Source organism: Argopecten irradians, chromosome 2 (genome assembly GCF_041381155.1).
Source record: "Argopecten irradians isolate NY chromosome 2, Ai_NY, whole genome shotgun sequence".
Lineage (NCBI taxonomy): Eukaryota > Metazoa > Mollusca > Bivalvia > Pectinida > Pectinidae > Argopecten > Argopecten irradians.
The window spans coordinates 31,483,633-31,501,726 of record NC_091135.1 but is presented as its reverse complement, the minus strand read 5'-3'; the positions used below and the strand labels follow the sequence as shown (position 1 = coordinate 31,501,726).

Below are 18,094 nucleotides of genomic sequence, written 5' to 3'. Positions count from 1 at the left end.
AATAAATGGATGGTCATTTGACTGGTCAGCCGTGTTGGACAACTGATGGACGGGCTGATAGTGTGACACCCGGGGTGGATAACGTAATTCCGACTTAAGACGCCTAGGGTAGGAATGTCACTGTCCGATTTATGAATCATAACATTAATATTATTTCTATTTTCTTCGTACAGGCTTCTTCATGGAGATTAGCCTTTAATCAAACAATAAAGAGGAATGACCCTATATTGTGTGTACCCAGAACTTTAACGTGGAAGATAAATTAGCAATTAGTCCGTCTTTGAGCCTATAGTCTACTGTAAGTGGGTCACAACAAATACCCGGGGGTAGAAACGCCATAATGGTTTAATCTAATGTTTTATCTGGTTATAGGGCAACTGTAGATGTTTTATGATTTTGTCACTGTATGTCGACATCCGGGTATCAGTCTGAGAGTTCAGTACGCAAGTAAGGCAATTTAGCCATGTTCTAACCATAGCCTGGCAGTTTATCTCCGGGTACTCCGATAATGCTGTTCCCGAATCACACTGTCAGACCGACGGGCTTACAACTTATAAAACTAACCATTATACATGGATAATTACAAGGACGTAATTCTCATTTTTTTCAAGTTTCAAGTTTTTTATTTTCCAAATGCAATACAGCATATAGGTTTAACCAATACACAAATACATAATACAATGATCGTTGTTATGTTTCAAGATGGCGGAGGATAATTCCGATATACTTCATACCAAATTAAACAAAATGATTAATACATGAGTATGATATATATACTACTGCTGATTAATGATAATTTTCCTTTTTTCTGTTGCGTGGATCAAATATTTCCCCAACAGATTTAAGCTCTTTACATTTTTAGATGAAAATAACATAATTAATTTATATACACTTGGGTGTTTGTGGTAATAAGTTTTTATAAACTTTTTACGTAACCCAGAATAAGCAGGACATAGTAATACAAAATGCATTTCATCTTCTACATCATTTTTGTCACAAACAGTACAAAGTCTATCGCCTCTGGGAACGGCGTTATAACGGCCAGCTTCAATTTGCAGAGAGTGGGCTTGCATGCGATATTTACTCAATATTTGTTTAGTTTTAGATTTCAAAGGCTTCTTTAAAGGCCCACTACCTTTACGAAATGGCTTTTAATTTTTAAAATGGGAATGTAAAACAAGATCGATAATTTTGTAGAGTCGCAAAAATTATTAACTTACCGTTAATACTACATTTATCACCACCTTCTGAACGATTTGATTAGAATAAATAAAATGTTTATTTTCATAACGCGGGTCGTATTATGTTTCCCGCCGTCGTCCTAAATACCGCGCGGTAGTTGACTATCACTGCGCCAGACGGCAAAACAGCGAATTGACTCTCCACTGTTTTCATATATTACGCAGGAAATCTTGCATATGTTTGGTGTCGTAACCTTATTTTAGGTCATCGGTATGCATTTTCTGATGTTATTAATGTTTTTTAAGAAACCTTTATATTTTGCTCCGGAAAGGTAATGGGCCTTTAAATAAAATTGAATTTCAAAGTTATCAACAAGATGTTTATAAATTTCACATTTAGGAGACACGTCAAATGCGCAACGCAGTTCCTGAATAAATATATCATGCAAGCGCTGTGAATACAATTCCAAAAAGTGTTTTTCATTATCTACATTCTGAGCAATCCAAATATTGTTGAAACCACATCTGCCTAAATCATTTTTTACATCATACAACCAATTTAATTTATAATTAGGCTTTTTCATAATGAGCTCAAATAGAGCATTATAGCATGACTTTAAAATACAGTTTACTGTTCTTAATAGCTTTAACCAATATTTCATCACCATTATTTTACGCTGTATATGTAAAGTAAACCTTCCAGTCTCAAAATACACCATAGAACTATTGACTGTTTTTTTCACATTCAATAGACTCTTCAGGAATAAAAGATGTACAGATTCAATCTTAGGTGCTGGGTGCGAGCCCCATACCTCGCAACAGTAATTAAGCACACATGAAACATAAGTATCAAATAAGGATAATTTTGTTTCAACATTAAGCATGTATTTTTTCATTCTACTATTAAGGAGATAGTATGACTTTCTTCCTTGTGATGCTAAAGTATTAAGCGCTAGAGTAAATCTCCCATTATAATTGAAAACTAGCCCCAAGTAACAAAAATTATCAACAATATCTATAGCCCTTCCTTGAAAGGACGTAATTCTCATAAATCTTTGACAAATTTATACAAAGACGTAATTCTCATAAATCTTTGACAAATTATAACCAATATTTTCTAACACTCCAAATTTCAATTCCAATATCCAAATTTCAGCTCCAATAGATCTCGAGCGAGCCTATATATCCCAAGATTTAATTCAAGTTTTATTCAAACGAGGTGCTCTTTCAGTCACAGAACGCACTTAATCGTCCAGTTATTTTATGATAAAAATAGGGTTAACCTCAAACTAATTGTAAAAGAATTTCTTTTCGTGTTTCTAATATCTATTAAATGTCTTGTTGAACATATTTAAAGTGTCACAGTACTGAGAATACACCACAGTTGGTCTCGAAAGTTCTCAGTGTGGCTACATTCAATTACACTGTGCAATATGAGATCATTATACATTAGACCACAAAAATGACACGAATATAAATTTTCATTATCGCACATTTCTACGCATATTTTAACAATTCGTTTAATGCATGAACTATACTGTGGAAAACGTAAAGCAAGTTTCCATGTTGCATATGGTTCTATTCTTTCATGTAAAAGAGAAAAACGAGAGTCTATATCAGCTTTCATCCTTTCACAAAGTTGAAACTGTTCATGTTTTTTAACATGGGTATTTACTAAACGTTTCCATTTGCATTTGTTTGGAAGTGTACCACATTTTAAAAATCCATCCAGTACAAAATACCAAGGATTTATAAGTCCTTGAAAATACAAATAATATTTTTTCAAAAGTTGGACAATGTCAGGGATAAATCCTCTGTTAAAACTGCACAAATTAAATTCGAAAAGTTTTACGAAAATTTCGCCAGTTATCCATGGAACATATTCTACCAAGGAACAACAATTTTTGATACTAATATACACTTCAATGGAAAACCAACCAATTAATGATGTGGACATATCTGTCCTCGTTCTTATATTAAAACCTTGTATAGATTTGACAATGAAATTTTGTGTTTTTTTCTAGCATGTATACCTGGTTTTTCTTTAATTGCCACAACTCACATCCGTAGAGTAGAATACATTGTTTTAGTCAGCTATTCACATATGCAGCACCAGTTCAGTTGCTAGGTCAACGTATAATTTCTGCAAATGCTTCCAGTTTATAGGTCAAGGTCACCGTGTCTGTAAATGCAGTGCAATTCAAAGGGCAAAGGTTAACCCCACAGTAAAGAACAATTAGGTCAGGAACGTTATCTTCGTAAATTCAATAATGAATAAAAAACCAATGTCATGATAATGTTCGCAAATGCAGTACTGGCCCAAAGGTTAACATAATATTCTATACCGATTGAAAGTCTAAAGACCATCAAGTACACAAAGCATGCAGTATCAATTAAAAGGTCAAAGTAAAATTGTAGCTAGTAACTAGGTTAAGTTATCATGTTATACATATATGCAGCATACCGATTGAAAGGCAATAATCGTCGTTTTTGCAAATAAACATATATACAAGGAATTTCTTAGTCATGTACAACACCATACTCTAAACGTTATATAACATCGTGACAATGAGATCCGTAACAACTTTGTCTGTGCGATCTCAACAACAGAACATTAACGGGCCTCTTACATAAGACAGCTCTTGGGACAAAACAGTTTTCTTTATGCCATGTTATTGTGATTTTAACAAATGTTTTAATGTTCAAGTGCGACAAAACGCGCAAGGTTATCTAACCAAAATCTCAGACGGACTTTGGATATGCATGCTGGACTAGGCGTGTTATTCACCTATCTTAAATCCTATCCCCCACCTCTAGTCCCCCGATGCCTACTTTTAAACTGTTTATGGGATTCCGGGAGTCGCCACACCTTTGCTGCCACAGTTTGTCACTTTGACACCTGATATTAATGCGCTACCTGTCCAGGTGACTGTGCCAGTTTCCGGTACCTTTGATGCGCTACGGGATATTTGGCGACTCTCCTGGACCGGATTTACTGGACTAGATTAGAACTACATTAGCTAAACAATGTCCCAAAACACTTGTTCATTACCTAGTCGTTGATGACATAATCCACCCAATGAAAATGTTTGTGTACGTAATATCTACCGAGATTAAGGAGGCTCTTGACCCGTGACGTAATCGGGTTATGGCGCGGACACCTCGCTCGCGAATGGGTGTCTGGAAGTCAAAGCTTAATGATTGGAACCAAAAAATCCATCCGTTGTTAGTAACTAGCTGTACTAGTAAATTCATATCATATGAGCAAAACAATCTTAAAGATTTGCGTAAATACATTTATTTCGAAAATTCATGTAAGCCATATCAACGAAGTTCGCTTGGTCATTGATTGAAGTATTTAACAGGTTCCAGCCGGACGGCAGATCTCAAAGATTTGCGTAAATACATTTATTTCGCAAATTCATGTAAGCCATATCAACGAAGTTCGCTTGGTCATTGATTGTAGTATTTGACACGTTCCAGCCGGACGGCAGATGCGCAACGAACAGGTTACGTGTCTGTTGTATACGCAATAAGTCAAGAATCGATTACTAGATCAAATTTCACGAGTCACAACATTCCCCCAGTTAAAGCCCTGATTTGACCACACAGCTTGACCGTATACCCTCTACTCCGGCCATCAGTGGTCAATGCTGACACTGTTTGACACCAAGCGTCAGGACAGCGGCCGAAATATCCGGACTTATTTACGGATAAGGGACAGAATATCCTTCAGCGATAATACGTATATAATAGCTAAAACAAACAAGAGGCCCATGGGGGATATTGGTATATTCAGAAACAAACTAATGCAATAACAGACGTAAAGATATGAATTGCTTAAAATAGTTTGAAAGCGTTTAATTACATTGTATAACCACATATAGAGAGACTTAGAAAGTATATGTACACTACAGGATTCCCTGTTGTAACGTAAAGAATGGTCTTGAAATAAACAAAGAGCAGTTAAATGTATTTATCAATGACTCAGTCCCTTAGTGTGGCCTCTCATGAGACGCAACAGGTGACGCAATATCAAAACAGTGGACAAAGCTCCCCGGGGTCACGGAAAGATTTTTACGACTGTAACAAATCACCTGCGAGGAATTACAGTATATAGGTGACGCTGTTACCAAGGCAACTAACACTGGACTATTTGTCATCTTAATTACTTAGTAAACAACAATAGACACAAGAGAAATAAGTACTAGTCTACGATTTTTTCCTTAGAAAACCTTTTTTAAAATTGTGTTTTCCGTTGATTGAAATTATCTAAATGCAACACCTCGGGGTTTTAATGAACAAGGTCGGAGAAGAGTCTAGCTTGTGCTTCATCTCAAAGACGTGCAACTGTTTAATGAGTCAATGTTCTATATAATAACGTGGTTCCAAATGAAATTGACATTTGATCAATGCTTTTGTAACAATTAAGGCGAGATATGCAGCTTTTACAAATATAACTAAATGCATGTATATAAAACATGTCGATAAAGAATTGTAAAAATCAAGGAAGTGGCCTTGGGAGGTTATTGGTGGAGATGTTTGTGGTATCGGACACAAGATCCTGAGAGATAAACATTCATATCTGATAAATTAGATTAGTCCTCAAGGCGAAAATAAGAACAGTTTATTTTTCAAAAGGGTCAATGGTAGCCTGAACTGTTTACACGTGTATCTGTCATTGCTAATTAAATTTGCATAGCAGAAAAACAAAATTATAACAATCATTTTCAGATTGTCTTCGGAAAAAATGCACCTCTTTTTGATTCCCAATTTAAAAAAAAAACAAAAAAAAAACAACATTTTTACGATAGTTAAAATTAGCTAACATTGTGTGAATTAAAACATGAAGGACCAAATCGCCACCTTAGCGTACACCTTCAAATAACACAATTAATATTTTAGTATACACCAAAACGCTAAATTGTGTTATATTGAAATATTTCTCTAGCACATTCCTCTCCTTTTTTATAGAATTTACAAAGTAGTTGTTTATAGTAGGTTTATGTTTACATGTATAGCTGGCTCCCGGAATGGTTAGCTATGAAAGAACCATTCTGTACATATAAACGGCTAACTTGTTACAGGTCTCTAACTTGCAACACGTACTCATTGATGACAAGTATTAGTGATTAGACCTGATCAGGAGTCATAAACCTGATCGATAGTTTAATAGGTCACTTACGTAACATGACTAATTGTATATCGAGAAACTACCAATTAATAATTTCCTCGACATAAATTTCACAAAGACATGTCAACAAGTGTACGTAGATAATTGAATATGGGTCGCTAATAGTCCACTGTGATCCGCTGTCGGGGCTGTGCGAGGCAACACAGTCGGACAAAACCCGACTACGTAACTCGCCGCCATCTCCGTCACGGGGACAGGAAATACACGTAAATCAGCACTCCTCTCACGCGCTATTTTCCACATGGGCCTGCCAAAGTAGCAGGTGGCATTGATTTGGCAATATGTACAGTTACCATGACACCATGTCAAATATAGACAGTCGATTCCATGTGGTCACTGTCGAATAGCTGTACAGTGTTACCCCGACAGGAACAATTACATCGTCAATATAGAATGACATTTTTTGTGTTAAATAACGTTTTGACCACAAAAAGCGGCTTCATACTTTCTCAATTGGATTACTCAGAAACTATATTTTGTATATATGTTACTAGATTACTGAAAACCATGTTTGTACGGCCACGATATGTTTTTTGCCTAATACGTTAAAGATACGACATGACTGACTTCCACGGAATTAAAATATCATTATTAAAAACATAGAATCAAAATAAGAAAAAAATAAGGTCCGGGTAATGTCCAGAACCGAAAATTTCGTAGACACAAAGTTACATATGCAATTACCTAATTTCATAATAAATTAAGGGGGGGGGGGCGTTCCCCAGGACGGGGGGGGGGGGGGACAAACATGTCTTTTTGCCCCCTCCTCCCCCCATTTTCGCCGAGTGAAATGTTCTTAAAATGCACATTTAAAAGAAAAAAGGGTCCTCATGCACATTTTTGAACTTAAATTTTAGAAAATTTTCCGCTGTGCGGCGCGTTTCCTAAAACGTTCAAGCACGTAATGTTCAAACCTTTAATAATGTAATTCAATACACACGAACTAGACTAAAAATGTCCATCAAGGGATTATACTATTTAAAAAATGCTTCTTAAAAGATTAATTTGTTTATATGTCTTCAATTCATTATTACTTTGAGTTACACAACAATGTGCCGATGGTGTGAATCCGGTATGTTCAGATCGAGCAGGGTTGCATAATGATATGACGAAATCACAATTATCATTTCTAAATGCAGGTAACTTTAAATCGAAAAATTACCGTGTTAAGAACGCTTCAAATCAGCAAAATACATTGTAAAACTCATCTCAGTCATTCCAAATCGTAATATTTTTTCTCGGGGGAAACCCTCGGACCCCCCAAACAACAAAATCCCGCACCTCCGGTACTTACAAATACATCATAAAACACATCTCAACCATTCTAAATCTTAATTTTTTCCCCTGGGGAGACCCCCGGACCACGAAACACCAAAATACCGCGCCTTCGGCCCTCGCAAATTCAACAAAATGCGTCCTAAAACTCATCTTTGCCATTCTAAATCCAAAGTTTTTCCCAGGGCAGACCCCCGGACACCCCGAACACCAAAATCCTGCGCCTCCAGCGCTCGTAAATTCAACAAAATGCGCCGTAAAACTCATCTCTGCCATTCTAAATCGTATTTTTTTTTCACGGGCGAGACCCCCGGACCCCCAAAACAACAAAATTTCGCGCCTTCGGCGCTCGCAAAATCCTCAAATTCCATCGTAAAACTCATCTCAGTGATTCTTTATCATAACATTTCTCAGGGGATATCCTTTATTTGCGTATTCATTAATTTCCTGGTAGCGACACCACTGTTTATAAAAATGTACAAGGATTATATGTAATGATATATGAAAAAGTATATAAATTATCTCCTGTGGGTGCGGGGCGCCCGAGTGGGGGTTGTTACGAAATATTGAGGACCTTTGCCCTCCCCCCTGTCTGATTATTTTTGTCTTAATTTGGCTTCATACATGTAGTAGAGACAAAAATAATGATTCTAGGTTTCAAATTAAGGGGAGATCATTTAGTAAAGAACTCTGCTGAGAAAGTTGATCTGGTGGCCATTCTGTTGTAAGGTATAAGCGATAAGTTTTTTTTTCTGGATCAATTTCAAACTAAATGGTGTTGAATTATTGACAAAAATGGATTTTTCTGTTCGTCATATAAGTTCAAAGATTTTATTCGTTCAACGTTTCGTACCTTTTTAGAAACAACAACCAAATATCTGAACTTGTAATCAGGTGGATAGGAAAGGAATGACAACTCTGGGTAGCGATCAATCAAAGAGTTATTGCCCTTTATACCAGTTGACCATTGCGTAATGCAATGGCTATTTCTACATAAAATAGTGTGATTTAAGAGTTTTAAAGGTGCAGATATCAGAGTAAATAAAAGCATAATATTAATTTATTTTAAACTCTATTTGATTTTGAGATTACACCAGAGTTGAGAATACATGGTAAATATTTGTAAATCTCATCATCTAGGATTAGTCAATAAACAATATCATGATGCATACTCACAATACAGATTTATACCTGGCTTTCTTATTTAAAAACAAATAAACATGTAAAAGTGCTGGCATACATTATATTACAAATTACATATATCTGTACTCTGATTTTAGTATTTAATCAAGGAACTCTATAATCCTTTTTAAGATTAAAGAATACATCGTTCAGAAACACAAAATTTCATTAATATATTATATAATATCTGTATATGTTTCTGATCGTTTTACTTCTCTATTTTTTATTTGTTTATATATATATCTTTCTTTTCTTCCTAACAGTTTGATGTTGACAGGCCTGGAAATATTCTGGATGAATTCCGAGGTTACACAAAAATGCTTTAATGAGACTGTATTGATTTTCATTATAAAATCACTTCTTAATGAATAGTTATGAACCTTATGAATATTGATAAAGTATATCAGAGAAATTCTGCATGAAAGTCGAACAGAGTAGGTATCAATAAAGTACAGGATGGTCAACTAAACAGGCGTTTGTGGCGTTAAGTAGGATCCGTGTTACGCTGTCGTCCTGCCTTGAACTTTGACACGCGTCTAGGCTGTGTATTGTCCTTAACATTAGCTTGGTTTACACTTGCTCCTGCCAGTCCTGTTTGTGTCCTAGCACTGTAACTCAAGCTGTTCATTTCTCCAACACTTACAGTTTTATCAGAATTTCTCTCCTCAATGTTTTTTATTACATCATCTGTGTTTTTCTCAACAACTGCTCCAGAAAACGCCTGGAAAAATAGAATATAAATGTAGATATTAAGCTGATTCGAAAAACGAAAAAGACTAGGTATTCTAAGCCATAATACATGAATAAGCTCAATTACTTTAGGTCTAGTGTTGCAGAACTAAAAACATTTTATCCAGCTGTTTCATCAAATGACTTTGATTTTTAAAAATTCTTTAAACTCATCAAATCACCTTGATTTTTTATAATTCTTTATGAACTCACAAAGTTGCGCTAAAATTTACAATTTTCACATTAAAGTGTTGTAATTTCCAAAATTCACCATATTAGCTTGACTTTTATAAACATGCCAAACAATCTTGACATTTCTCAACTCATAAAATAACCTTGACTTTTAAAAAATCATCAAAGGACCTTGACCTATATACAAACTCACCAAAGGGCCTTGAACTATTCCCCTCTTTTGTCTGCTTTCCTCCAATGATATATCTTCCTTCATTTTCACCTTTTTCTTCACCCTTGATTTCTGCCCTTCATCACTTGTGCTTGATTTCAATATAGATTTAGTTTTTGCTCCACAGAACCGTCTGTAAATGTCTCTGGGACTTACAATTTTACCAGAGTTTTCTTTTTCTTCTGACTCCTCCACCTGAAGATGATAAAACAAATTAAACAGGACAAAAATCATGCATGCTTTAATCTTCTGTTTGTTAAGTTATTTTTAACATTAAAAGTTAAGTGACAATGATTCAATGCAACAAGGTTAATAAATATCAGTTTTGCTATTACATATTTCAGGGGTGAATATGACAACAGTGATAGTGACCCCTGCAATATCGAGGATGATAAAGGGCCACAGTAAGATTGATTATAATCTGAAGAAGACATGCTTGACCTATAATCAACTGACCTTGGTATGTGTAAAGGTTATCCGTGAATTATTCTCAAGGTCACTGCCATCAGAGGCAGATGACAAACTTTCATCATCATCATCATTATCATCATCTTCATTTTTCTCATCATCATCTTCATCACTCCCAGGAGGCAGAGAAAGTTTGATCTCATCTTCTGTATCCAACCTTGAAGGAGAAAACTCATTTTCGACTAAAATACATCTTAAAACACACAGTAAAAGTTCTTCTGTTGGACATGTAATTAAAGTATTTCTGTCAAACAATGCCATCAGGAAAGAATAAACATCAACAAATCTTGTTCAAAAGACTTTCTTTGAAGGTAAGAGTAAGGGAGAAAAGGTATGATACGTTTTACACATTACTTCTACTCTTATAGTCACTGTAACAACATCACATTTCTAATTTGATCCTTCTGTATCTATCTTTTTGGTCGTTTTAACAACATATTCTATCTCATTTTCACTTCAGCTTCTATCTTAATGGTTACCATAACAACAATACATTTCTAAATCCTTTTTGCTTATGTAGCCTTCAATTCTATAACCATCACCATCACAAGTTTCCATAACAACATTACATCTCTAACTCGTTCCTCTCAGCTTCTATCCTCTCCAGTTCATCCAGCCTTGCCCATAACTGCTCATCAGTCATTGGCTTTTCTTGATGTTTTGATTTATCTTTCGATCTGTCATCTTTTTTCAATGCTTCTTTCTTTTTCTTCAGCTCCTGTACTCTTTTCCAGTGTTGTTCTGAAATTAGAATTTATCAGTATTCTTGTATGAAACTGTTTTGTGGCATTATCAATGCTCTTATATAAATATGGCAATTTAGAATTAATTGATTTAGATAAGCAAAACATGATCTTGCACAAGTCAACTTAGACACAAAATATGACAAGATGACACACCCTGGACCAGAAGGATGGACAGACAGATATAATAACACAAAACTACAGTACTTCATCCCGCCCTAAACCTATTTATGTTTTACTATTTCTATATATACACTGTCTGTTGACTTTACATGTAGATGCATATAACATCCATCATAAATACATCCGTTCTTATGTATGGCAAGCCGTTTGGGTTTTTACCTATTGAAATGAAGATATCTCTATTTAATTAAAGATATCTCGATTTAAAATGAAGATATCTCTATCTAATTAAATATATCTGTAATTTAAATAAAGATATCTCTATTTGAATAAAGATATGTCATATTTAAATACAGATATCTCTATTTCTACTGAAAATAGAAATATCTTCTTTTAAATTACAGATATCTCTATTTCAAATTCAGATATCTCTATTTGAATTACAGATATCTTTAATCGTAATTGATATAGAGATATCTTTTATTATTGTCCAATTAAAGATATCTTTATTTAAAATAGAGATATCTCTATTTGAATTAAAGATATCCCTATTTTAAATAAAAATATCTTTAATTTTGTTTATATAGTGATGTCTTCATTTAAAATACAGATATCTCTAATTCAAATACAGATATCTCTATTTAAAATACAGATGTCTTTAATTGAATTAGAGATATCTGCAATTACTTTGCAATACAGATATCTCTTTGAATTAAAGATATCTGTATTTACACGTGTTGACTCAGTACGAAGATTAATTTTGAAACACAAAGAAAATAATGATTACTCCCTAATCTTGATCAATGTTAATGAAACGCTTGTAATCAAATTGGATTTTAAGAATCCATATGCATGTATGATAACCGTAGATCTATGAAACCGATAAACTTGCTATTTGGAGGGGATTTCTCAAGAACAAAACATGGCAACTGCTCTCCGGAAAACAGAGCAAACTGTTGCAGCTATAATTGTATTATATTGAAAGCGGATACTTTGTAACGGTGTGCATTCCCCGCCATTTTGCGTCACCACTGCTTTACTTCCATCATGCGCAAAACGGAGAGTCTAGAGAGCAGTCGTTTTTCCTATTTGATAGTTAAATACAGATATCTTTATTTCATGTCAAATAAAAATATCTTAAATTCAAATAGAGATATCTGTATTTAAAATAAAGATATCTGTATTTCTACAACAATTAGAGATATCTTTAATTGAATTAGAGATATCTTTAATTGAATTAGAGATATCTTTAATTGAATTAGAGATATCTGTATTTGAATTAGAGATATCTGTATTTGAATTAAAGATATCTTTATTTTAAATGCAGATATCTTTATTTACAATGAAATACAGATATCTCTAATTGAAATAATGATATCTTTAATTGATATCTGTATTCAAAATAAAGATAACTATATTTCTACAACAATTAGAGATATCTGTATTTGAATTAGAGATATCTCTATTTCGTGTTTAATTAGAGATATCTCTATATCTGTAATCCAAATATAGATATCTGTAATTCAAATACAGATATTTCTAATTTACTTAAAGATATCTATAATTCAATTAAAGATATCTCTAATTCAAATACAGATATCTCTAATTGTTGTAGAAATATAGTTATCTTTATTTTGAATACAGATATCTTCATTTCAACTGGTCAAAACCCAAACGGCTTGCCATACTTATGTGTCACCTTTTCTATCATAGATTGTTTTTATTTTTTTTAAAAACACATATTTATTATTTTATTAAATGTCAAAGATTGCTTTCTCGTGCCCTTGTAATCCTTCTAAAAATGTATCCAATAAACATCGAAGGTAACTCAAGTCAAATTGATATACATGTACAGTCATATATTACATTGTTATAGAAACATGGTTGAGTCGAACTATTGGATAAGTCAATTATTTTACCTGGTCCCAACGACTTATCAATGTTTTCCTGTTATTACCATTTAATAATCTTCTTTAACTTATATGAGAACAATAAATGCAAGTAAAGACCATTTCTAGGAAAAATCTGTGCTTAAATTATGAATATAGTCATGGAATGTCTTTTAAAGGGCCACTTAACTACCTTTCCGGAGCAAAATATAAAGGTTTCTTCAAAAAATGTATAACATCAGAAAATATATACTGATAGACTAAGATGAGGTTATAAAATATAACACCAAACATATGCAAGATTTCCTGCGTAATAATGTTTTGACGTATGGCGCAGTGATAGTCAACTACCATGCAGTATTTAGGATGACGGCGGGAAACATAAGACAACCAGCATTATGAAAATTAACATTTAATTTGTTTTAATAAAATTGTTCAGAAGGTCATGATAAATGTAGTATTAACAGTAAGTTAAAGATGCTCCACCGCCGACAGAGCATAAATGATACCCATCATTTGAACGATAATTGGTGTTTAATAGTGTATATATATATGTCTAATTAACATAAAAAATATTTCAAAATATTTTTTTTTGCTTTTGGTGCATGTGCAATCAGTACTGCATTTCATATAGGACATAGTGCCACGGATTTTTTCGGGATACAATTAATACATATTAATGTTTTTTAATATTTTTATCTTGAAGTAAAATAAGAAGCTCAAACTTTTCAATGGTGGTAATGGTGTAAAGTAAGTTACTTTTGTAACTGAAGAAATATACAAAATCATCTGCTCCTGTTTTTGATAGAGAAACAAGAGGCCCAGAGGGCCTGTATTGCTCACCTGGTTTGTAATGCCAAGTACTGTTGTGAATACTGATTAATTAATTCTTTTCTGTAGGAATTCGAATATATACCTCTAATTCCCCTATTGGGCCCCACCCCTACTGCCCCCGGGGGGTCAGAGCCAAAATTAATACAAGTTCTGTTCCCCTTTTCCCAAGGATGTTTGTGGCCAAATTTGGTTACAATCCATGCAGAACTCTAGGACAAGTAGTGATTTATAGGATTTACCTCTATTTCCCCTATTGGGCCCCGCCCCTCCTGCCCCCGGGGGGGTCAGAGCAAAAATTTACACAAGTTCTGTTCCCCTCCCCTAAGGATGTTTGTGGCCAAATTTGGTTACAAAACATGCAGAACTCTATCACTAGTAGCGATTTAAAGGAAATGTTGACGGACGGACGCCGCGCCATGACATAAGCTCACCGGCCCTTCGGGCCAGGTGAGCTAAAAATACCATTTGTCAGCGGTGGAGCATCTTTAAAAAATTTTTTGACTCTACAAAATTATCGATCTCGTTTTACATTTCCATTTTAAAAATTAAAAGCCGTTTCCAAAAGGTGGTGGGCCTTTAACCAATATTGATTATCAATACAAGATAGGCACATATATTTCAGACATTTTTAATGATATTGGCAGATGTACAGTTGTCTAGCTTAGAAAATGAGTATGCAAAATTAACAAGAGATCCCAGGAGGATCTTGACGCCCACCAAAGACTAATCTACGTCTGACAATTGTCAGATGGATCTTTTCTCTACTTTTCAAACTTTAAAAACCAAAATCCAAGATGGCTTCCTGACCGCCATCTTGTTGGCTGATTGGTCCCAAAACGTAATGTGCACAACTAAGGCCCTATGGAAACCTACATATGAAGTTTGAGAATTATCACTTGAGTACTTTCTGGGAAATAGTGATAACAAAAATTGTTAACGGACAGCAAAGAAATAGAGAAAAGCCAACTGTAGAGAATTTGGTTTTTACTGACAACAGGACTCACGTTTCCAGAGTTTCTCTTTCTCCTCATCATATTCCTCTGTAATATCTACCACACCATGTTCCTGTGAAAAAGACTCAACACTTCATACTGAACACAAAGTATCAAGTTTGTAATCATACTGTTAGAATTATGTTTAATTATAAAAAAAAATCTGAAATGAAGGCCCCTTTGTATTAGTGAGTTAAGTCCCCTCTGTATAAGTGAGTTAAGTCCCCTCTGTATTAGTGAGTTAAGGCCCCTTTGTATTAGTGAGTTAAGGCCCCTTTGTATTAGTAAGTTAAGGCCCCTTTGTATTAATGAGTTAAGGCTCCTTTGTATTAGTGAGTTAAGTCCCCTCTGTATAAGTGAGTTAAGTCCCCTCTGTATTAGTGAGTTAAGTCCCCTCTGTATTAGTGAGTTAAGGCCCCTTTGTATTAGTGAGTTAAGGCCCCTTTGTATTAGTGAGTTAAGGCCCCTTTGTATTAGTGAGTTAAGGCCCCTTTGTATTAGTGAGTTAAGGCCCCTTTGTATTAATGAGTTAAGGCTCCTTTGTATTAATGAGTTAAGGCCCCTTTGTATAAGTGAGTTAAGTCCCTCTGTATTAATGAGTTAAGGCCCCTTTGTATAAGTGAGTTAAGTCCCTCTGTATTAATGAGTTAAGGCCCCTTTGTATAAGTGAGTTAAGGCCCCTTTGTATTAATGAGTTAAGGCCCCTTTGTATTAATGAGTTAAGGCCCCTTTGTATTAGTGAGTTAAGGCCCCTTTGTATAAGTGAGTTAAGTCCCTCTGTATTAATGAGTTAAGGCCCCTTTGTATAAGTGAGTTAAGTCCCCTTTATATTAATGAGTTAAGGCCCCTTTGTATTAATGAGTTAAGGCCCCTTTGTATTAATGAGTTAAGGCCCCTTTGTATAAGTGAGTTAAGGCCCCTTTGTATTAGTGAGTTAAGTCCCCTTTGTATTAGTGAGTTAAGGCCCCTTTGTATTAGTGAGTTAAGGCCCCTTTGTATAAGTGAGTTAAGTCCCCTTTGTATTAATGAGTTAAGGCCCCTTTGTATTAATGAGTTAAGGCCCCTTTGTATTAGTGAGTTAAGTCCCCTCTGTATAAGTGAGTTAAGTCCCCTTTGTATTAGTGAGTTAAGGCCCCTTTGTATTAATGAGTTAAGGCCCCTTTGTATTAGTGAGTTAAGTCCCCTCTGTATAAGTGAGTTAAGTCCCCTTTGTATTAGTGAGTTAAGGCCCCTTTGTATAAGTGAGTTAAGTCCCCTTTGTAATTATATGGAAAACTTTTTACTATGCTACTATAAATGTGATGCAATTGTACTGTAAATGTTTGTGTTTCTGTTCATTGTAGTATTTTATATCCCTCTTATGGTTATCAGAATGTACCTAGGTTTAATGAAATTTATCGAATAATCATCTATGACACTTGTATAAAGATCTGTTGCAAATTAAATCATTGAATTATAAACTTCACATTACATAGCCATTGTGCTAGATCCTCGTTGCTAAACACAAAGTGCTATAAACTTTATAAAGTAAATTACTATACGTACAATTAGTTTTGTCAGGTTTATTTTTTTCTTCAAATAAATCTATAAGTTACCTGTGCCAGATCTGATGTAAAGTCCAGTCTGGGTGACAGTATCTTTTTCTGTTCATTCAGTCCCTCTATCTGTTTTTCAACATCTAAAATGAAAATACAAATTAGCATATACCAGGTAAACATCATTATGGTGCTTGATATAGTAAATCATAATTGATATTTACCACACCGAGAAGTTACAGTTAAACATGGCATAAGAAGTCTCCACATAAATCTACTTATGCCTTGTACATGAATTTTGAAGCACTTTGGAATTTGAATTATGATTATATACCTATATCTGTATTTATAATTTTCAACAACAAATAGGTAGCATACAGAAGTACTGTAAATGTGGAAGTTTTCGTGTTGTTACATATGTATCATAAACTCTACATACATGTACTTACCTTTAAGACGTCTATCTACGATTGCAGCTGCCTGTTTAGCCGAACGTTCAGCAAACCAATTGTCACCAAGCAACACCAAAACTTCATTGGTATGTACTAATTTTCCGGGCATAAAAGCCAAAGAACCAAACGGAACCTGGAAATGACAATATGGATTTTCTTTGAAATACCTTTATCTTAAAATTTCACACCTTTTTTTTTACTTCCTAATTATTCTGTATGTAATAAGTTGAACTTTTCTACACAGCAAAGATAAGTAAACATAATATTTCCATACCTTTCAATTTCAGATTCACAATTACCTTAGAGGCCCAGAGGGTCTAAATAACTCAATTAACACAACATAGCCTTTCAGTCAGATAACAAACATTGCCCTAATTAAGAATCCACTACATCAGCACTTAAATAAATGATTAAGTGATAAATTCAGAAAGAGTCACCCCCGCCTACATCTGATATTGCTGGTTTTTAGAAATTGATATTTTTTCCCATTGAAGGCTGAATACCCACCATTACATCATGTGAGACTTTGTCAGGCAGAGTTTTAAGTCGTGTCTTCAATGCTACATAATCTGATCGGAACTGTTCCCTGTCAACAGATAGAAATTGATTTAAAAATCTAGAGACATATGGTTGTAGAACATAACCACTTGTTGGCCTAAGAGAGTAGTAAGACAGTATAGGCCTTGGTCCAATAATTGCTATGGGAAGGAGATAATTGTTCCAGTCTTAAGGATAACTTCTACTAATATGACTTTCCTTACGACTTTGCCCGATACCAAACAGTACATGTCGGAGAGTTCAACTTGTTCATGTAATAATGCGCCCTGGTCCTACACCTTAGACAGTTTAGCTGTTTTTATAAGAGTTATTTTACAGACAAATTACATGGATAATATGATTTGTCATCTGATTTCAAACGAATATTTGAAAGAGATGTCACCATTTTTCAAGTTTGATGTTTGTTTCGTGGATTGCCTTTTCTTGTTCTTCCTTTAAACGTGAAAATTGTTGTTGGCTCATTTTTGTCAGCCTCTTGTCATGCTGTATGCCGCTTGTGCTCACAAAAAAATAAATTTAAGTGGTATGTTTTATTG

At 34.4% G+C, this 18,094-nt stretch overlaps 1 protein-coding gene across 1 annotated transcript; it reads right to left on the bottom strand.

The window, feature by feature from the left end:
* Positions 1-8,692: 8,692 nt before the first annotated feature.
* On the bottom strand, positions 8,693-18,051 carry LOC138315143 (unconventional prefoldin RPB5 interactor-like). Its single transcript, XM_069255927.1, has 9 exons — positions 17,941-18,051; positions 17,508-17,586; positions 16,998-17,133; positions 16,609-16,691; positions 15,026-15,086; positions 11,002-11,173; positions 10,421-10,589; positions 9,947-10,159; positions 8,693-9,553 (listed from the first exon to the last, which is right to left on the bottom strand). The coding sequence occupies exons 1-9, from the start codon at positions 18,018-18,020 to the stop codon at positions 9,317-9,319; spliced, it is 1,230 nt and encodes a 409-aa protein (XP_069112028.1). The 5' UTR covers positions 18,021-18,051; the 3' UTR covers positions 8,693-9,316.
* Between the last annotated feature and the right edge of the window lie 43 nt (positions 18,052-18,094).